Genomic DNA, 23,305 nt, shown 5'->3' on the forward strand with positions numbered 1-23,305 from the left:
GGAACACAGATGTTACAGACTGACCATGACAGATGGACACACAACCACAAGAAAGAGAAACCTCTGAACACAAAAGGCCTGGAGAGGAAGAAAAATTTCACTAACTGAGAAGTGTGACAATACAGAGAAAACATATCCAAATGACCAGGCTAACTGAAGTTAAGAGCAGAACAAGTCTCTGAGTGTCCCTTCAAAGGCAAGATTTCTAATTTCAGAGAACTGTTATTTGATCACCAGCTACTGCTAGGTGTAGTGGGTACAGTCTACTACTACCCAATATGAAGAAGAAAAGCAGGGGACAGTTATAGACAGGAAGAAATAGGGTTCCTCCTTGGGGTGGAAGAAGGGAAGGGATGAAAAATTTCTTCAAATATAGAGAAAATGGGGGAAAGCCCCTAGTCACATATAACAACTTCAGCCTAAGAAGTCTGAAAATAGATTCTTCCTTTAAAGTGTGAGCTGTGGGCAGAATGGGGGGCAGCTGGTACCAGTAGTTATTCAGTAAGATATAGGCAGTCACAAGATGAAACTCATGTACCAAAAGAAGCAAGCAAAGGCGACAAGCAGTTTGCAAACAGACTGGTTGCAGAGAGGATCAGAGGGACAGAGGAGACAGACAGCTCATCAGAGAAAAAATATTCTCCAAGGGCACAAAAAACCCTCCTGAATAATGTGAGGTTTTTTGAGCAGGTTTGAGTGTACAAAGGGCCCAGAGGGAAGCAGGGAATGGATGGGACCAAGGCAGCACACAGTGGCAGTATTTCCTTGTAAAATTCTGGGCAACTGCTGGAACTCTGGCCATTCACCCTCTTTATTTGTTCTAACCACCTCCTGAAAATGAGCTTTTCAAGTGTAACCAAGAGCACATGTACAAATTCTTACTAACTCCAACTTCCTTCTTTGCTATTTATTATTTTCAGGTATGACTAATACACAATAGCTGTGGGAGGCATGTCCTGATCCCAAGCAGACTGCTCCTGCCCCAAAGTCTAAAAGCACAAAACAGATCATGTGTGGGAGAAGGCAAATAATACCATCTCCATGTTACAGACTGAGAACTGAGGAAGAGTGCTAGTAAGTGATTTCCCCAAGATTTCACAGGAAGTCAGTGGCAAAACTGGATATTGAAACCCTCTCTTCAACATCCATCTGGTGCTTCAGTCACAAGGACAGTGTGTCTCTTCTAAGGACATTCCCTTTCATCCTCAGAGTGTTCTGGTAACAAGAATCTTTGACTGAATGTATATATTGAGTGTATATAGCTTAAGGTCTCATTGAACCATGATGCAATTTTGCCTCTATTTCCAGCTTCCTTGTAGCCACTTTTGGTCTGAGCTGGAATTAGCAGTGCTACCAACTCCATCCACAAAGCCAACTTTTACAGGTACTTACAGTTCTGTTGGTGAAGTTCCTAAAATCTGCCACTAAGATTTGCTTGATCATCTCTGGTGAGGAGACCACCACAAACATCTGGCGACCAATGTAATACCTAGAAAGAAATAAAGAACCATTTTAGCAGACGGTGACCACAGAGAACTATCTCCTTCCCTAAAATATCTCTTTTTGCTTGAAAATACTTGCAGTGAACAAATATCACAAAAAATGTATTTCCTTGGGTAAAGCAGTATTTTTCCAGCCCTCCCGCTGTTCAATTAAGATGTATGGACCTGGAATTTAAAATCTTAAAATCTTTTACTGATTAATCAATACTCAGCCAACATTTTAACATAAAGGTTTACACACTCTGTGCTCACTCTGAATTCTGTGCAAAGTGATGTAGTATCACTAAACCAAACTGTAGAGGAGCAAAGCATTATAAACCAACTGAAATAATCATGAAAGACCTACAAAATTGCATTTCCTGCCATCAGCCACACAAAATGTCTTTTCTTGGCTAAGCCCTGCCTCTAATGAGTCTTTCCAGAAGTCCCCCAAAGTGTGACTGTAGTAAAGCACATTTCCACCCTTCTATTAGCACTGCAACTGAGTGCATCTCAGGCTCTGCGTTGCCATGGACAAAACTTACATTACGCTAATAGGGAGGGGGGGAAAAAGGGGGAAAAAAAGTTTTACCAAATCTAAGGAAATCAGTAAAACTTCAGAAGAAGAATAGGTGATGGGGCTATCTCTGCCTTATACACCCTGCTCCCAACTCAATATGACCTTGTGGAGCCAGGGTCTGCCCTTCTAGGTCTTCACACCATTGAGGATGCTGCAGAGTCACTGGGACCTGTCCCAAACCTACAACTTCTAGGGGTGCAGAGCTCCCTTCTCCAGCACCATTTCTTCCAAGGCCCACAGGCACTCCATGGCTGGCTGCTCTGCTGGGCGAGAAAAAGCACGACCAACAAGCAGAGGTCGCTTGCAGGCCCTGCCTTTGTTGATCGCTGGACCAGAAAATCTATTCAGGACTAGAAAATCTATTCAGGCAGCACTGTCTTTTCTCCAGCAGGAGAGAGGAAGAAGAGGTTGGAGGCAGGCACAGGAGGGCCAGGCAGCTCACAGCAGAACACAAGAGCAATACCACAGATGCTGCAATACCACAGTAATATCCATGCCTAATCATTTGGCTATGATACAGCTTAGTATCAATATATTGTTTATCACCTGTCTACACTGCAACAACTGAATAGACAAGCAAGCCCTGGACTGAATTAAATATAGTAACTAGGGGTTCCCGTGGCAATGAAGCTGCAGCAGCCTGATTTCTTCAAGGGCAAACAAATTAGACAAATATCTTCATTCCAAAGCAAGGTTTCACAGTCCAATTTGACCTCCCTACCACCCAAGCTTGTAACAAAAAAATGGCAGAGAAGAACACAATCCTTCCTTCCTTCAGGAAGGAAGAGATCATCTTTTCTTCTCTCATGGGCTTCCAGAGGGAACTTTTATTCCCCAAAAGCAACCCACAGGCTCTGCTGGAACATTAGATTTGGGTGGTGTGGTCTGTGAGGGTAAACCTTTTTCACCCCTCCCAGTTTGCTCAATCACACCAAAAGTAGCTGTCTGTAATGGTCAAACTTTTATTCAGAATCCTCCTAGGTGCATAAAAAAGTGCTGATACCTCAGATTAAACAGGGTTTTGATCACAGACTTCAGCAGAAGAGGATAATGCCCTACATGCAACTTTTGTGTGTGTTTTGTACAGTTTTTCTGGCATCAGAGAGGCAACACAAGCTCTCAAGGCAAAGACGTGCTGCTCTGAACCTCCCCAGAATGACCAGCTAGGAATACTGACCTCTCACACTCACACCTGGCTTTTCTTTTTCTCCCTCCAAGTTTAGTAAATTCCATGTCAGATTTATTGGTTAGTGACTGATGGTCCTGCAACAAACAGCTTTTCACAGGGAACAACTTCCTGACATCAGATTCCAAATCTGAATCAGAAGCTGGTTATGTCTACCCAGACAGTTTAACTCTGACCAGCAAGGGGCACCTCACAACACATCAGGCAAAGCATGTGTGTGTAAGAGAGACACAATTCCAGTTTATTTCAAACCTGGGAAATTGCAAAGCTCCAGCTCCCGTCCACTGGGATAACAGGATACTACTCACAGCAGGAGTCTTTATGTCACAGTGCACTTTGTGCCTGAAAGCATTCAGGACTAAAAATTTGGGACAGGAGCATCTCCTACTCAAGCTGTTTTTATGAGAAAGTGACTCACAAGCCAAGCTTATGCAAACAAAACCTATTCATCATCCTCCAACTCAGACCAGTCACCCGAACTCCCAGTTCTGTTTCCACAGCTAAGCTCTTCCTTTTTTATTTACTCTTCACTAACTTTCTAGCTATAGGCACCTGTTTCTTTCTTTATGCAGTTATAAATTAGGGCAGAGAAGAAAGAGAAGGGGGGGGGGGGGGGGATCCCCTGCACCTAAGAAATTGAAAATGTGAGGGAAATAAAAACAAACAAAAAACTACTTAAACTGATTTTTAAGTTAAGTTCTGCCTTTTTGTAAGGAATGACTGCTATAAAGCACACACATTATTGGATCTCAAACAGCAAAAGGTCTCTTCCCGCCTTTTTTCCATTCTCCTGCTTTCTGTATACAACCTTTCTAACCTTTTCTGGGACACAAAAACATGAGGCTGTGTATGGGCATACTTTGGAAGTCAAAATCCATAAGCAAAGGCATTACTTCCATGGCCTTTCCTTGAAGTTAAGGAAAAAAGACAAGTAGAACTAACTGTGAAACAAAATCACCTGAGGTATTTCATTCAGCAAACACAGGCTTGGAACCTGAAAAGCTGCCAGAAAGATGCTTAACTGAGTTTTAATATATTTTAAATCCTTTGCAGGATCAAGGCCTCAATCACAAAACAAGAGGCTATCTCCCAACTAGGTGTTTTGGGGTTTTTTCACTTGTTTCAAAATAGCAAGTAAAAGATAAAATCCTCCTGAACAATAATCTATTCTTCCCAAGTAAATAACATATCCACCCCTGCCATGTAACTTCATTTTGATTCTGTATTACTGGATGAGGATATCACTAGTCCCACATAGACTTAGATTTATTATTGAACAAAACCTGATATTCTTGTCAGATTTTAATAAATAAGAGTTTGAGAAAAACAAAAGCCTCTGGGTAAGTACATTGCAAATGGATTCATGAATAATTTAGGACAGCACTTTTTATTAACTTTTCCTAGGTTAATCTTTCCACAGGGCTCATTCACACACTGAAGTCCTACCTTTGGCTACACTACCACCACACTGCTTGACCCAAAACTATATAATGTTTTCATTTAGGGTTCTTAGGGTGTAAAGTAAATACTTGGGAATACCTAGCCTGCTCCTGCAGGGAAGCAAGAATTCATGCATGTAGCATGACACCCTTGGGGCGATGCACCTCTGCCCTCATGGAAATCAGTTGTAACTCTGCCACACCAGCAAAAATAAATTTCATGACCCACACATGGAAGCAAATTTTCCTGTGTAGACGAGGCATTGGTTATTTAAGTTATGCTGTTGGGGCCATTTCTATTGTATTTCAGTTTAAACTGCAGCCCTCCAGAACAGTGAAAGAAATTCACATTTTAGACCAGTAGCTTTAGCTCCATTGGAAGGTGAGGCAGGAAAGACCTGATACCAGTACATAAACAGCACAAGTTCAGTGTGAGCTTGCTCCAGCAGATGAAAATGTGGAGGAGCAGCCATTGTCCCAGCAGGCTGCTGGGTCACAAGCCAGCAGCCCCGTGCCACATCATCCCCAGGATGGCCCGGAAAAAGGGCTGTCACAAGCATTCAGCAGAGGGCATGGGTTTATTCCCAGAAGCTGTGAAAAAATTAAAATTTTCCAAAGGGCTTGCAGGTCAAGGATGTGGTTATGTCACAGGTTATTGAACAAAATAAGCCAAACTTCATCAGAAGTGTTTCAGCAACTGAAGAGGCTACAAACACCCTGCACACCCAGCTGCAGCAGTTTCACTCCTAAGAGCAGACAAGCATCCCTCTTAAGGCAATTCATGAGACAGAGATGGCTACCTTGTGCTCAGGGTTCACCCAGGACGTTGCAGTCCTCTTTACAATGAGTTAGTCATTCACTAAACACATCTGTTCTTTTATCCACAAGAATAAACAGCAATCCAGCAATGATATCTGTAGGTTTGCTCATGCACCACCATTGCTCTCTGCAGAGGTGTGTCCTAGGTGTCTCAACCCCACACCCAGTGCCTGCCATGGCCAGGGCCACAGAAGATAACCCATGGAGGTAAGAGATGCCTGCCAAGCCCAGCTCTGAGCTGAAGTAGGAGTGATGAGACAAGGGGCACATTGGACTGCCCAGTCTCTCCTGAAACACTTCAGCGATCATCTTCCTTCCCAATGTTTGACAGAGACCCCCCAGAACACAGATTTCTGTTTCTCAGATCAGAAACAGCTACTTTTAACTTGAAAGACCAATTTAGCATCAGCCTTTCCATGCTCCCAAGACCATCCTGGGCACACTGCATGGTCATCTGCTGCCCACAGCATCTCCCAGCTCCTGAGCCATGGCCATGCCCCCTGAGCAAAGCTCACAGCAACGTGGCCTTGTTGCACAGGAAAAGTGGAGAGCACATACAGCACCTTACGGCAAAGGGCCATATGTTTTTGTATAACATCCATGCGGGAAACACCTGCAACCCTTTCACCTTGTTTACAGTGCAGCTGCCAATTCACAGAAGACTTTGATCTTCCTATCTATTATCAGCCCCAATCATAAAATATATATATGCTGTTAGGCAATAAGTAAGACTTTGTTTTCTCTGCTGTGGTCTGGTTAAGTACACAAAGATCACCTGTAGAGCCATATGAAAATAGAATATTTTATTATTGCTATTTTCTTGGGGGAAGAGCAAAGAACAAAGAAAAAAAAAGACAGTGGGGGGAGAAGGAGAGGTGTACAAAGACACAGAGGTACAGTGGGAAAAGGCTGATTTCCTTAGGCAATTTTTCCTTAAAAGTTCCTCGATCACTCTGCCTCTTTTGTTTAGAGACACCCTTCCATTGCAGGCAAAAAAACATAAAAACAAATAGCACAATGCTTGTTTAAAATAGGCCTGAAGCCCTGCCTTACTTACTTAATTATTTCAGAGTCCAGCAAATTGATTTGTCATAGCACTGTCCCCTTTCAGTGCTCGAAGGCAATTCAGATGCGGTAGGACTAAGCAGTATATAATGAACAGCTGAAAAACCCAAACACAATCTGCACAGAAAGGGTTAGCTTGGGCTGAGAGGAAAGGAAAGGATTGGGACAAATTTGTCCAGTACCATGAGTATTATTTATGTTATATTAGCAGCTAAAGGTCTCCAAGAGCTCCATATCCTAATTTGACAGGAGATATTCATACACAGAAATCTTATTCTAGGTCTGTAGAGCCTACAGCTTAAATAACCTAATGTGACAGTGGGGAAAACAAATAGCATCTTCCATATTCCATCTGAGGGACTGGGAGACAGTCAGGTATGCAGGAGATGGGAATTGCCAACAATTACCTTTTTTTCTTTCCTGTTGACACCCTGTGGGAGCAGAGCTTCTCAGCTGCTATGTACACCTGGAAATTGCATGCCAGGTTTTCTTGGGAAGGTTGGGAACTAACTCCTGTGCCATTAGTTCTGCATCTAGGCTGTGACTCTAGTCAGCAAGGTGTTTCCCTGGACTATTTTTATAAAGCACTCACAAGTTGAGTATCTCCAGATTAGAGAGCCATGAAACACCCACTAACACTTAAGAGAAGAAAAACCAAAAAAAGCCACCCCAGAAACACAACACCCTAGAAACAGGTGAAATTACTGCACATCAAAATGAAGCCCCAGTAGCACTGAGAAATCTCAGGCACAGAGAAAAGTTTCAAAGCACAGCTCTACCAAGACATGCACCTCATCCACAGACTAATCCAACCCATTGTGCAAATTAATGAAAAAAAGAGGCATGGCCACACTCATTTCTATTTAAGAATAAATTGTTCTTCATTTCCTTTTTCAATGAACTACATTTCTTTCCATGTTGTGAAAGCATTAAAAGAAACACATAGGACTATTAATTTAATTGCTGGAGGCATTAAAAATATGATGTAACATAAAATGCTTGCTCACACATACTTCTTGCACTACTCTGTACAGTTATGCACCTCTTTGTCCACACACCTGGGATTAAAAATGCTATTTTCTACATACCAAGAACCTCTGTGCTGTCTCAAACTCACACCTTGCCAGAAGGCCTCTGCCTTCTGACATGCTTAAGGAAGTATCAAAAAGAAGGAAGAAAACTCTGGGATTATTTATCTTCTCCCCACCACTAAAAGCACAGCTGTCTTTAAAGGAGTTCCTCCCTCATCAGGTGTAGTAAGAGACTTGTGGTATGAGAGTAGTATATTTAAAGTTGACAATGAAGAGAAGGAGAGCTGGTTGAGGTCATTATAATGTACAGAGTTGGTAGAATCTTTCAAGTAACTTATACCAGGGTGCAAATGAAATCTGTTTTTGAGCGTCTCTAACCTCAGGGTTTAGCAACTTGAGGGTGTCACACACATTCACTAATCCCTTCTCCCTATCAAGTGAGCAGTGCAGGAGACACAGGCTCTATATGGCTGTGTTAATTCATTCATGAAATGAAGTAGATGACATTTACCCACATATAAGAAACGACAGAGATTAAATTAAGCTCACAAAGTACCACGAAGAGGGGGAAAAAAAAACCCTCTGAATTATACAAGCATATTCAGCAATCTATATCCATTTGGTTTTTGGAGGCAATCTGAGTCCAGACCTAAGCGCAAATACAAAAACTCAAGCCCACATTCAGGGGTTGGGGAGAGAAGCAGCAAAAGGGATGGAAAGGGATAGCAATTGTTTCTTTTCTCTGTTCAAGTGGGCTGCAGCAGAAGCTGGGTTCCAGGGCAGTGCAGAGCCACAGGGTCGTGGGCTGTGCTCCTCCACAGCCGGGGAGCTGCCTCTTCCCAGTGCTGGCAGGGGTTATTTTTATCCCCTGCCAACTGGGCTAAGATGATTGCCACTGCCACCGCCGCTCCGCGTGCTCGCGTCACACCGCTAGCGCTGATTAACTGCATCAGTATTCCACTTCATTAATGCCAAATGAAGGCTGTAAATAAGGCACTGCTTTTACAGGATGCTACTGGAAATGAGAAGTACTGTGATATTCATAAGAAGCCAGTCACTCCTCCTGCGTGGGTGCGTGGTGCTGTTGTGACCAGGTGACGCTCAAAGTCCTCACAGCTCTTCACCTCAGCAAGAGTGCCAGAACAATGTTTCTAATTCTTTTCCCATGGTGCTTCCCACCAAGTTGGGCTGCATTAGTCTGTGTTTTGTTACTTCTGTTTAGACTGTGGTATTTTCACTAGAGCTTGTTTTGTCTGCGCTCGCTAAAGCGCGCTCTGCCTGACTGGCCTCATGTGACGGTGCAGCAGGCGTTTGGTTCCTGTGGGTTTCAGCACATTTCTGTGCCTGGCCTTTCTGGGGCTTGTCGAGATGCAGCGTGAGAACAGTCTCATCTCTTTGCACCTAATTCACTACTAAAGTACTCCTTTGCCATACCTTGAGGGAAAAAACTATTAGGTTACTTTTTCCAGAACAGTGGATTATTATTTCTAGGGAAGGCTACCTCTGGAAGATAGCAAACTGTCTGTGTCTCCAAACTTTACTTGCTACTGGGAACACAGTGTTCATTTGTATGGACTTGTATGAGCCTATTATTTATATTCAGCAGTGCTACCTATTTTTACAGTGGAATGAAAAGAAAAAACAAGATGGCTGAGGAGGGTAAGCAGACAATGTTACTTAGTCTAAGCAAGGGTAACCATTTTTCCTTTTTATTTTTCCTCACCACATAAGGAAGGGATAGGGATCTGCTGAATGCTTATCCTGATTTCTAGTTAGCTTCCTTTGACAGACAGGTAAGCAATTTCTGGGAAACAACAGGCAGCATTACCCTGGCAGGGCTAAAGCCATTTCATACAAGATAAATGGAGACAGAGCAGCACACTTGCAGAAGATGAGGGATACGACTGTGATGCTACATCGACTAATATGGCTGAGAGAACATGTGGAGGAGGGGAATGTGATGCAGGGCTGCTTTCTAGCAAAGTATGGGGGACCTATCTGAACACACATCCATGGAGCCAAGGAGGATCCTGTGTCCCAGAAAACAGGGGAGCATGTGTGTGTCACAGCACAGGATCCAAGAAAAATTTGGGGACAGGAGGCAAGAGGAGAGCGCATGTGTGACCACACAGAGAAAATGAAATGGGAAGGCGGTCAAAGGATTTAAATATAATTTGTGATACTACAACATCACCAGATACAGCAGGCGATAAAGCAGGTTGACTATAATAAAAGCAGAAGTGTAATAAAGTTTATAGTTACACACCCATCACTAAACTTCATATAAGCAAACATTCCAGGGTGACTAAAACAAAACACGTGTGATCTGACTGCTGCCTCTCAAAGCCTTTCTGACCATGATAAAATTGAAGTTTGTGTTATTTTCCCTTCCGGAGACCTGACATCAGGATACACAGAAAAGCCATCCATAACTCTGCCTTTCTGCAAACTTCATCTCATGTGTGCTTTACTTATCATGGCCAGAAATCAAGTGTGACTGGAGTTCTTCACTTCTCCAGTTTTGTGAGAAAACAGCCACTTTAGCCCTGGAGGAAAGAAAAGGCTCTCAGAAAAAGACATGTCCTCATACATATCTTCAAAAGCAGCATTCAGAACAGAGACATTCAAAATCAGTAGGCTGCTTCTGTTTGTTCTAATTCTGCACTTTACCATTCATTTCTTTATAGGCAAGACAGCTCATCTGCCTCCTGTAAATAGGATCAGCAGTGGTGGACAAAACAATATTTTATTTTTGAATGTATGTGAAATAAACATGTACATAATTTTCTTTCAGTCTACTCCTTCTTACTGGCATTTTGATCTTAAATCAATGAGAGAGTTACATTATATAGTACACCATCCCTCTTAATACTTTTGCTCTGCTTATGTGAATGCAGATGCATGCATTTCTGAAAAAATACTGTCTTGATATTAGAACATTTTAATTCTTCAATAATAGATGGGACTCAAAATACTGTTGGGTTTTTTTTGGTTTTTTTTTTTTTGCTTCATGAACATAGAATGATGGAACGAGTAAGCCAAATTGAATTTCATGTAACTACACATGAAACAGACCATCTTGAAGAATAAGAAGTGACACTTTCACTTGGTCATGGTTACTAGCCAGAAAATACCTCAAGTTTAAGCAAGGGAAATCAGGGTTTCCTAAGTGGAAAGCCACGAGCCACTCATTCATTTGATTTGTGTGCAATAAAGACACAGATCCCAGCCACCATGGGACAGCCTTACTCAGGGAAGGAAAGGCTTGTCAGATGAGCCATGAGGGGACAGTCACTGGGACTCACTTTTCTTGCACAACCTGCCTAAAATATATGTCTAAACAAAGGAAAAAAAGATAGTAACCACCTACTGAGCTCTTGGGAATGGATTTTTTTATGCTACAGCATACCAAATGCACACAGGAAAAATTAATTTTTTTTACCTATAGCAGCATGTACTTTTTCTGTATGTTCCCAAGATAAACACACAAACAAACCCATTTATTTTGTTAATGCATTATTAAATATACACTAATAAATGTAATTTCCCAATGCTTGATGCATTTATCATGAAATCACTAGCAGAATTCTTCACAATAAAAATGCTAGCAGTACACATGGCCAACCTAAATTATCTAGGGAAATGGCTAATATCTGACCACGCAGAAACATTAAAAAGCAGGGTTTTGTTATAGGAGAGAAGGAGGAAAATAGATGTATTTTCTTACAGAAAAACTGCAATGATAAAATTATTTTTAATAGAACAATGCTACAGCTCCAGGAAATTTTCCTGAATAAATTCAATCTGCGTTGTGCAGGACTTTAAAAGCCCATTAAAAATAACCGTGATAAATTTCCTAACCTCTTTCAGTGCACCACACAGAAGACAAAGGAAACTGCAATTCAACAGAGATTGAAAAGAAAGAAAATAACAGAAAAACCTGATAGCTTGTGTATCAGCAGTAACATCCTCACTAACAACAACGAGCAAATCTGTACCACAAAGGACAAGAAGAGCGGGAATGATGTGTACAGCTGACAATGGCACTCCAAAGTAATGACTTCCAGGAAAATCTGTGTTACAAATGGACAACGTGCTGCTGAGAGGTAGTTGAGTCACAGCTTTCATAACATGGCAAATTATTTCAGCCTAAGAATGAATGTACCAAACCCCAGAGTGTGTATGGCTGTGGTAAGGCAACTATGGGGATTACATCCTACAAACAGCTACCTGCCCACCTGGTTTAAATTATTAAAACCTCACCAAAATCCATGCAGGTCCAGGGATTTTTCCCCCCATATTTAATGTGTAGTCATAAGATACAGATCATGTTTCAAACTCTAATACTGGTGAGAGCACTGCCTAGTTGACCTATTTTCCATTTACCATGTTCTACATATCATCAGTTGCAACAAACACACTTCCTTTGCTGCTCCCTTCTTTGTGGTGGAAGAAAGGGGACAATTGCATAACAAATGGCCTATACGTCACTTTATAATGAAACAACCCAAATCCCTGGGGATGGAATAGAGTACCTGTAGCCCCCTCTCCCACAGCCATATCATTTCACCTCGTGGGTGAGTCCTGTTCACCCACTCCTTCTACTGACGCCCAGCTAGAGCTCAGAAAATCACACTGACACTGCTCTGCAGATGTGTGAGCTCTCTTCACAGCTGCACTGAACAGCTGTCCCAGGCCCACACCTGGCTGCCTGGGGACATGAGTGAGAAGTAGACTCAAGAATTTCTCCCCTCTGCCTCAGTTAGAGCTGCTTGGCTGGAGACCACAGGATTCCCATGGACCTGCTTCATTTCTGAGTCCATGTCACCATTCTGCCTTGCTATGCTACTCCCCAAACCCTCTGGATCTCTGGAGTCTGCTAGAGCAGTTTCCTAGAACCCTTGTCTCCAAACTGTTCAATGTACATGAAACACCACTAGTTACAATTAAGATTTCTGAGAACAGTTCTGAAAAAACCAGCATTTTTAATTGCTCAAAGTTTACTTAGAAAAATGGGGAAAAACAGTAGATTTGAAGACAGACCAATGTAAACACCTCATGTTCCTTCTAAATATAAATGTATTGGGCCAATTTCAAGCAACTTGATCCTCATGCAATGACAGAGGTATAGCAGAGATACAACCTCCTGAATCTATTCATAACCCCTATAAACAAAGCACAAAAAAAAAACACAAGCACAACTGTAGGATGAGCCATCATTGAAGTAAATATATTGATCTATCAAAAATGATTGAAGACTGACAATAAAAGGGTTATAAATTCTTAGAAGAAAAAGAAAGCAAAAAGCACAAAACCAACCCACTGAAAAAACTCCCACCTACATTCACAGGGAAAAATAGACTGGAACAATAAAACACAATGGCAGCGCCTGTACATCTTTGATAGCTGCCCCTCCCAAAAGCTGGAACAATCCTGCTATAAACCAAGCAAATGAAAATGTAAATGCATGAGCAATTGTCTGGGGGATTCAGATGCTTCGCGTCCTGTAGGCAAAGAAGGAAGGGGAAAAAGGTAGGAAAGCACAAGAAGGCACCACTTTTAATATCTGCAATTATTGATTATGCTCTTCTCACCTGGAGCCTTTTAAATCCAGCAGAGATCTTCCAGTATATAGGCAGTGCTGCCTGCATGGCAAGGGTCAGTACTGTCAGCAACACCCCTCATCCTCTGACCTCAGTGTAATCTGCTGCTTCCACTCCTCTGGCAGCAGGGACAGCCTGTGGATTTCAGAGGTGCCAGCCTCTGGAACTGTGAGTACAGCTGCCTGCAAAAATCCAATATCCAAAATGGCAAGCCCAGAAGAGGCAAAGACTGGGAAAAACCCTGAGTGCAATGCCCAGAGCAGCCCCAGGGGTGGGTGTAAACGCAGTGGTGTATCAAAGGGATCTGCTCCAAGGCTTACAAATTGTGTAGTTGTTTAAATATTTTGCTAAAGAAATGAACAGAATGAAAATTACGGTAGTTTCACAAACTTCTGTTCTTCACTACTGATGAAAATCCAATGGTATTAGTTACAGGATGAAAGCAAATAAAATGCCAGTGAGACAGGAGAAATATGAGTCTGTAGTAAGAATAAGTTTAGGTATTTCAAATATTAATCTTCCCATTTTGTAATATATATCTCTATTTCAAAAATAAAAATTTAAATTATTTTAATGAAATTTAATATTTTAAAACTAATGCCTTTCCATGTGATGCCACATTACCATCTGACCTACTTTAACATTTGTCTCTGTACTGCACTTGGAGACCTACTTTTTCTGTCTCCTGCCCCAAACATAGCTTATTTCCTACTGGCCTAAATGGCCAGCTGGTGAATATATAAAATTGTTAAGCTGCTTTGGTAACATTTTACTTTGGCGCTTCACACAAAGTATTTTATAAGATGTTCCATACAATAAAAGGTCCCAAAGAACCAAGATCCTCTCTCATAATGTCACTTTGAAAGACTCTGCAGCAAATCCCCAGTGTCCTTGCCAAGATCTTTTTTCAATAAAATAGATTCCAACATTGACAGAAAAGCTTGGATTATTGCTGAGTGATAAAACGTCTGCTGCTAACCTTACAGAGTCAGAACATTGCTCCCAACTCACTCCTTTTTCTGTAAACTACTTTAAAAGGTCTGGGTATGCCTTCAGATTTGCTGTACAAAACCGAATTTTATTCAGTAGGTACCATCATCCAAAAACTGAAGTTATATAATATGAGAAAGACCTAAACATTGGGTCAAGGTCTTCAATAGTCATGACTCTATGCCTGAAATGAAGCTACACTGAAGTAAACAGCTTGAAGATCCAGACTACCATTTTCAGGCTGGTTTGAATGGGGCAGAGAGGAGATTCTGTGATAAGACAAGATTTTAATATTAATAAAGTTAGACTAGAAAAAACTCCTATGGGAGTGTACCCCAATAATTGCTGGAGGACATGGTCAGTCTTTTCCCTGATGTCTTTGCAGAGCTGCTGTGTCTCTGCAAGGGAGGTTTCTTTGACACCACTACAGCTTTTTAATTATACTTGTAGAATTTTATTGGTGTGACTAAAACAAATCCTCCTTCAAGACCAGCCTTCAGGTTTAGCCACTAAATTTACTGGAGGGAAAGAAAAATGCACAATCCCCAGGGTAATGGTGGCTCAGCTCATCCTACGTTCCCCCAAGACAGGAAAAAAGGAATGAACATAGTAACAGCTGAAAACAAATTCTTCCTCTGCAGTAGGGTATACTTTTGCCTATTGCCTGATGAGATCACACCCAGCTCAGTGCCAGCAGGCCTGACATAAAGCAGACTCTCCAGGAAAAGAGGTAGTGACAAAGAGAAAAAGGGTAATTTTAGGATGGCCAAACCAACAAAGGAAAAGGAGATATTTTCTTCCCCTTTCTACTAATAAAATGTAGTAAACTAAAATTGATCCCCAGACTAATAGAGGGAAAAACTAAAACCTATATATGACAAAACAATAAAAAAGTAATGAAGAGATTTATGGAATTACATAAAAATCTTGGAATGACTTTAAAATTGTCAGGTCATGTTACTGTTTTCAATTCAACATGGATAAGGAAAATAGGGAGGAATAAAAATCAGAGCATGGAGGAAAAATAGCTAAAGACAATGAAGAGAAGTAAGAAAAAGTAAAACCCAGAGCAAATATTTAGGGGGTGAGGGAAGGAAGTATGAAAAACAAACACAGAGCCTAGAAATCAAGGTCACGGATGGAAAAAACTAAAACCAGAACAAACCCCAACAAAGTGGTGGCACCAATTGAACAACAACATTGAAGGCAGCACTTGATAGGAAACACCTCTGTAGATACCTGCAAAGTGTAGTCATCCTCACAAATGAAAATACTACTTACTATTTCTAAAAACTAAGTAACAGACATCCCAAATCCATTCCTCTGCAATGCTTTGGTAGCCTAAGGGGCAGAGGCCCCATGAGGTCTTGTCTAAGGGCTCCCCAGCGTGGGCAGAGAGGGTCCAACCAGCACCTGCATTGTGGAGCTCCTAGCTGGTGGCAGGAGAAAGGGACAGAGCCATAGATGCTCCAGCCTGTGCTAGGCTTGCAGACAACAGGAACGTCCAACAGCCTGCTGATCTGCAGCTTCTGCTCTGCATCCTTCTCCAGACCCAGCACGGGATCTGTGGAAAAGGAAAATCCCTTTTGCTCAGTGCTTCTCATAGCACAATACAGTAACAAGCTGCTTTTGGATTTCTTCGGGCTGCCAGAAAGAAGGGAAACTGGCATTAGGGAGTGACCTGGAGAGGCAGTAATTTGACTCTCCTGTGAAGTAACCAAGGCAAGCAGGAGAAGTTCCTGAACTGAGAGTTAAAATTCATCTGCTTCAAAGACTGCCATGAACGAGGACACACACACACACATTGGGAGGCATGATACATTTGCCTCCCTCTACACATAGCGAAGGGAAATTATTCAAGAAATGCATTAAAAAATTACCATGCATGGCACTGGGAACACCAGTTCATAATCAGATACATAGCAAGTGAAGTCAGAGACCATTAATAGCTACTGAACATTGCATATTGCATGTATCTGCTTTAGGTTTGCATCAATACTTCTGGAGTGCTGTAGGAAATTCTAATGAAAGCATTTCATATGCACAGCAAAATCTACAATGCTGCTGTTTTCCCATACTTTCTGGGACTGATATATTGAAATAATGCCTCAGATTTTTCAGTCTTTTAGAAGCTCTCCACCTGCTTATTCCCAAATGGTGGAAAAGGATGGGGGGGGACAATACAAGGTGGACTTCACAGCTTGTAAAAATGTTGAACAAATACAGGCTCCAGTAGGTAATGAAGGTGGTAGAGCAATGTGAAATTGTGTCTAAGGAACTAGAGTTTTTGTAACTCAGAATATTTCCTCCCCCTTCCTTGAATGAGGATGGCACATTGTGGTATGCAGGTGTAACATGATAAGAAGAAGCAATCTGTTCAGCAGTTTCATTCCCTTTAAAACTATCACTTTAACCATTAATTAGCAAAGAAGCAGGCAGCAGAGATCAAAGATCACCTGTGCTGTATATTAGCTGTAAAATACTCCTCAGGCAGCACATTTTCAAAAGAAACTTCACTTTTCAAATACTCCTAGGTTGAAGCTCACCAGGACTATGTTTCAACAGCTAAATGCTGCACAGTACCAGCACGCAAGGAACCAAAAGGAAACACTTCTGCAGGAGGAAATGGAGGTGAAACCTTCTCCTAGCCAAGGCTGCTATGTGCACAGACGCAGAAACAGACCAAGATTTAATCAGGTTCCTCAGATGCTTAGATATGGTACAAGGGCCTGCTCCTGCTTCCACTGTCAATCTTAGGAGCTGACAGAGTTTTGGCCAGTCTCTCAGAGCTATTCCATGTCTGACCAAATCTGCCAGCGAAGCCATACCAAGAAGATGTTCCTCTGCACAAACAGTCATTTGCTGGAGCTATGATCCCAGCAGATTGTACATGCCATGAGCACAGAAGCAAGCATCAGGAACATGGTGCAGGTGACAGGCAGGGTCCTTTGTTGCCTTGCCAAGAGCACATAAAACGCTGTCTGTCTCACATGGCTGGATTTCACACTCTCTTTCCAGAGGTGTGAAAGATTACATCAGGTCTTTGACTTACATTGGCTTAAACAGCTGCAGTAGAGTCACAGAGGGATTGGATGGAGGAAACTTGGGGAAAAGCACAACAGTGAGCACATGCCTGCAGCTCAGCCACCCCAAGGCAGTGTCTGGAGCCTCAGAGAGGAGTGGGAGAGCTTTGCACACAGAAGGGACTACCACTTCACCAAAGGTTTCGATCCCAATGGCTTTGCCTGCACTGAGGGCTGGAACTGCAAAATTTTAATGGGCTTTTGAGTTCTGTCTGTGAATACATAGAACACAAATGTCCCTGGACCTTCCTGGGGCAGCCAGAGGCTACAGTACCAAATCAAGAACCATCACAGAGTACACAAGCTCAAGTTGCACAGTTCTCATGGGAGGTGGTCACAGTCCACACAGCAGATTTGTCAGTGGCTGTGAGGTGCTCATCAATAAATACCTTTGACAATACTGGTACACTAGGTATCAATTTGCAGTGTTCCAGAGACCTAAATACATTTGAAACATGCCAGAATTAAACTGGCCAACTAATTTACTGTAAATTTTGCCAATAATCTGCAGCCCACAGATCTGTGTATGCAGGATGTAAAATACTCCAATAGTGATCAGGCAGCCACAAGAACAATTCCACCTGTAACAGTGACACAGACTCCAGCTCTCAAAACAGTGTGGTATGCCACCTTTTGGGCAAGTGTTTAGGCATCAGTCCCACAGAAGGCTATGTTTTCAGGACCAATTAACTCTAGAGACAAGAGGAGAAACTCGTGATGATGTACCCAAAGTAATTCACAAGACTTGTTCCAGCAGCTCAATTTAACTACTGGAGCCAAATATAACCAATACCTAATTATGTTCAACTGTGGGAACTCAGATGGAGATGTTGCGCTGTACCATGAATTCCGCCCTGGAGTTTCTGCCAGGAGTATTGTTGGGTTTCAGTTCTTTTTTAAATAAAAAAAAATTTAAAAAATACGTTACTAATTACAAATTCTTATAGTGATTAAAAGAAAGGCTCCTGAAAGTTTAACTTAAAAACATTAAGATTGTCCTATTGCTCTGCCCATTCATGCAATAATACTTTCCATTTCAGAGAGAATGGCTAACACATTTCACAGAAAAGCAACTAAATTGTCTACATGCAAAGTGCTATCAAAAGAGAGGGTGGAGAGGGAGAAGAAATATTTTTCTCCCCATTAACTTCTTCCAGGTACAATAGAACTAGGAGTTTATGTGTACCAACAGCACTAAAAATATTTTTAAGGCACAAATGCAATTGGTTTTTTATGGCCCTGATTCAGCAAGGTAGACAGACTTCTGGTTAACTTGAAGCATGTTGAGCAATACCATTGACTTTAATGTGATTACTCATGTACTCAAAGTTAGGGGTTCCGCTGTACTGTACAGTTTGCAGGTAGTTAATGGAAGAAAGAGATAACTCTAACCCACATCAGCAATTCTGGGGCTGGTCAACAATCTTGTAAAGTCAAATAACCTTATCACAACACATAAAGGAGAAAGCAGTGAGAAGAAAATAAATCTTGATGAAATATGAAAGACCTGACATCGGCCAAAAAATATACTGCTCTTTAAGAAAACAAAAATCCAGGCAAGTGAGGCTACTAAAATTCCCTATCAGGTTACATGGGTAACAGATATTATGAGGAGCTATAAAACAGCAACAGGAAGCTTGGTTTTCCCTATCATTGTACAGGTATGATTTCTTCTAGCTGAAATATAAAAAGTAAATTCTTTAAGATATCAAAATAAAGGAAGTACCCCAAGAGAGGTAGTAAATCCAGTAGACCCCCCCCACCCAGTGCAAAAGAGGAAATCAAACAGGATACTATTTTTTATAAAACTGAGTTATTTCTTTCCATGAGCCTTCAGAAACAAAGATGAGAATACTTTTCCTGGAATCACTTTTTCCACAGAAAGCAGAGAGGCTAGAAATAGATGGCTTAAAAAACTTTGTGACATTAAAATAGCAATAAAGACATTGTTTCTCCAGTTAAGCTCAGCCCATGATGAAGACATCAGCTGTTCCCTGCAGGAGGAGATCCTGCCCTATCCACCTTAGGTTTGTCCCAAGGTATTTGATGACAGCAGAAGGAAGAAAAAGGCTTTGAGTAAAGTTCCACATGCCCAAATCCCAGAAATGCACGTCCCTCTTCCATCCACAAATGGGGAAAGCCCCAAGCCCCCACACTGACAAAACAGAGCTTCTACTACAACATCTTCAGACTTCTCACAGCAAGTTGAATTTGAATGTCCAAGTCAAGGCAGAGTAAGAATAGGGTTTGACGTGCTGCAAGCTATTTCAGATGCAAAACAACACGAAGAGTGTCACCCCACAAATGGCACTGAATTTTAACCTGTTCTCACTCTTTGGTTATACACAGTGAGGTCTGTGTTATGACCTCTTACATTCTTCCCCATGTCCAAACGCACTGCTACAGTCAAAGGCAGAATAAGTTCCTTCATCCCAGAGCAATCAACCGCCCACTTGGGGCTGTGTCATTTTCTACAATCACGGGTAGTATGTTGTTGGGCCAAGAGTGTATTACTTATTTTGGCAGATTTCTTTTACTCCAAATCAGTTCTGTGAAGCCATAACGATGCAATAGCAGCAGAGCAGTCAAATGCATATTGGGTGCATATAGAAAGCAAAACTAACTCACTCTCACACTGTACAAGTTGCTTTTCTGATTCCACAAAATGTGTTGTCCCTCTTTATTTCTCTGTCTGCTTTTATCACCCATTTCCAATCAGTATCTATTAACCTACAACTGAAATGGAACAACTGGGTGTGGTGGAGGTGAGAATAAAGCAACATAGCATTAATATTCATCCAAAAAATAAGTGGTGTAAATCACTAATTTCCACAGCAAACAGGGCTACTCACCTACAGAACTCTTATGAGAATAGAGGAATATTCAAGGCATATATTATTAAGTATTACTACACTGTTTTCCAAATAGGATTGTTTTCAACTTCATTTTTGTTATGGAGAAGTAGCACACATATTTTAGAGGAAGCATTTTTATAAAAGCTATTCCAAATTATAGCTAAATCAAAGATTTCCACTGATGCAGGACCTCTTCAAAAGTCACATCAGTGGCTTGGATTTCCCTGTTGAATAGAAATGCTCCATCTCTGCTTTTGCACCAAACCAGAGCTGTTTGTTTCTGCCTTGGCCTCCATCTTAGGCCACCTCTGTATGAAAACAAACAGTTTTCACAGCACAAACTCGCAACCGATGACTATTTGCATTGTCTGTCTTTATAAAATATCAGTCCCATCACCTCTCCTTTGGATTTGCACACAGGAGCAAAGAGAAAAAAAAGCTTTTGTGACCTACAAAAGCCTTACTTGAAATAATTCTCTCCGACTTGAGGCCTTTTGGAATGGAAGGGATATATTGTTTTGACTTGATTAAAGCTGAAAAGTTGATTTGACATCCTGTTGTCAAGGAAACCAATTCACACACAAAAGAAAACAGTTGTGATGGTATCATTCAGACTATTCAAGTGACCTTAGGAAGAAAAAAAGGCTTCAGTTCCAAAGATTTGTATTCAACTCACTTCACCACCGTAGAAATAAAGATCATTGCTCTTTATGCTTATTGGAAAGCAGTTTTCAATCTGGGAAAAGAAAAATGCCACATCTTCTTCCATCTGCCAGATCCAATACTTTGCTGGGAATATACACATAAACACACCTACCATTTATTCGCCTGTTTCAAAGAACCACAGAAAGAATCACACTGAAGACTCACAGGGAAGGAGAAAGAATTTCTTTAATTGACAGGACTGTGATAAATACCCCCTGACACACGCCCCACCTATTGAACAGCAGCTTGCGAGCCAGGTTTTAAAACATCCTCCTTTAACTACAAATAGACCTTACCTACAACACTGCATTGTTTGCATCCAGCTTTGTTTTCCTGGGAGACATGAAAAAACAGCATTTTTTTTCTCTGCCAGCCTCCTAGATCCCTCACAAATTGAGTTTTCCATACATGCAATATGCCAAGTTTACCTATGCTCACTCCTCCTACCTAGAGAATCCCAAAGAGTCAGAACTATCCTGGCTGACCACAACCACCATCATCCAGCTTTGCAGTCCATGCAAGCCTCACAGAGGTTTCATTCCCTAACAGCCTGTAAGCAGACTGCAGAAATGAAACTTTCTATCTGCTCACACACTGTAATTATACATCTCTTTCTCCAATGACATAGCCTTGCCTGGCTGAGTGAGCAGACAGATGACTAAATAGCAACTTGTCTCAAATTCAGCTTAGAGAAAAAATAAGCATGATATTAATAAGGAGGGAAGTATACTGAGGAATAAATGCCAGTGTTCTTACATTATTGTCATTTAAGGGCATCACACCAAAGGTCACAGAGATAATAAGCCTCAGTCACTTTCCATTTGTTACACAACATACAAATTGCCGCAGCATTAATGAATATCTTTTCCCATTCCTGGCCAGCCAAGACACTGCATTATTTCCTCCTAGACAAGTACCTAACCCTTGGAATTCATTATTTCCATCACTTCTTGCAGCACTTTGTCCTTAGGGCAGAGCATAAATGCCACAAGGTGGCTGTGACTGAAACATCAAATGCCTGAGCCTGACTTCTTTCTGCTAGAGCTTTTTTGCTGGGAGAGCATACAGAGCTCATTGGTATCTTTTGTAATCAAATATACACACAGACATTCATATGTGCTCTCTTACAAGTATCTTAAACTCCTTGCAGACCATGGGGAAAAAAAAAAAGACATTTTCATAATTTGTGGATATTTCCTGACACATATATATTGAAATAATAGTTATGCTACAAACACCAACTGACCACAACAATAGAAGATACCAGGGGACAACTACATCTCCACTTAAAATGACGACAACTGGAAAGTAAGTAGTTCTTGGAACAGAAATGACATTCATGGAAATGTGGAAGGGCTTCTATGAAGGGATATTCTTCTTAAACCCTCTTTACTTCTAACAAACTGCTAAGATAGCACAGCTGAGCTATAGAGAGAGGAATGCCTCATTTCTAATCTGTACTTCATTGTATTTTAAGTTTAGGAATTTTGCATAAATATAGATAGCGACAGCTGAACCAAATTCATACTATTTCATAAACTGAGGGTTTTTTAAGATGAAAAATTATTATTTCCACCGTTCACTGTAAGCATAAAGAATATGCAGATGAAAAGAGAATATTGAAGGCTGGTAGCTTTGTACAGTTCTGAAAAGGACTAAACTTTATGTGTATAATTAAAATAAGAGAGAGAAAAATGAAGTCCAATCCCAAATGCTGAACTAAAATAAGCCAAGAGTATTTGCTGCATGTAATCAAACCACCTCTACCTCTGTCCCCCAAACTGAAACACTGCACTCTGCATTTTGATGAATATCTTGTCTTGGTATTTTCTCCTCTCCCACCCAACAAACTCAAAGAGTAAGAGCCAGAAAAAAGAAAGCTGACAGCACTGCTAAGCTTACCCACAAACAGGTCCATACTCTCTTATGAGTTTTGTGTGGCTTTCCCAAAAACCCTGGAAGAAATAAAAAAATCACAATATTTTAGAGAAAGAAAAAAAGACAATATTTTAAAGTGCCTAGCAGAAGATCTATTACACACTGTTTCTACCACTCACACCAAGCTTTGAACCTCAGCCAGGAGAACCATGGTATTAACTCATAACCTCACCTTTCTAACATTGTCCACATATGACAAACATAGAGTCTGGAAAGGATGGCTGGAAAAACAAATCCCAACCCCAAAAAAGATCTAGACAGTCATGAAACATGTTTTCATAAATGTTTTATTCCCCAAAATCTGTCACCATTTCATGATTTAATATTTTTAAACTAACTTCATAATTTTGGTCCTGACTCAAGTTTTTTCAGATAAGCAAATGGATGGAAAAATAACTGAGAAATTAATTAGAGGACAACTATATGACTTACTACACAAAAGGGAAGCACAGGGAATACGGCAAGGTCATCTTGTTTTGGTTTTAGTCCCATTATTTAAAAAAACCCCAAACCTGTCAAGTCAGAGTTTA

The 23,305-nt window shown here is 41.1% G+C and overlaps 1 protein-coding gene across 1 annotated transcript in view; it reads right to left on the reverse strand.

Annotated features, from left to right (window-relative positions):
* The window catches only part of TBXAS1 (thromboxane A synthase 1), a 226,396-nt gene that overhangs the window by 124,419 nt on the left and 78,672 nt on the right, over positions 1–23,305 (reverse strand). Inside the window, exons 3-4 of the mRNA XM_005421056.3 lie at positions 22,740–22,792; positions 1,393–1,489 (exon numbers count right to left, since the gene is read on the reverse strand). Of these exons, the coding sequence (XP_005421113.1) occupies positions 1,393–1,489; positions 22,740–22,792 (150 nt within the window). The remainder of the gene's footprint in view (positions 1–1,392; positions 1,490–22,739; positions 22,793–23,305) is intronic.

Source organism: Geospiza fortis, unplaced genomic scaffold (genome assembly GCF_000277835.1).
Source record: "Geospiza fortis unplaced genomic scaffold, GeoFor_1.0 scaffold10, whole genome shotgun sequence".
Taxonomy (NCBI): Eukaryota; Metazoa; Chordata; class Aves; order Passeriformes; family Thraupidae; genus Geospiza; species Geospiza fortis.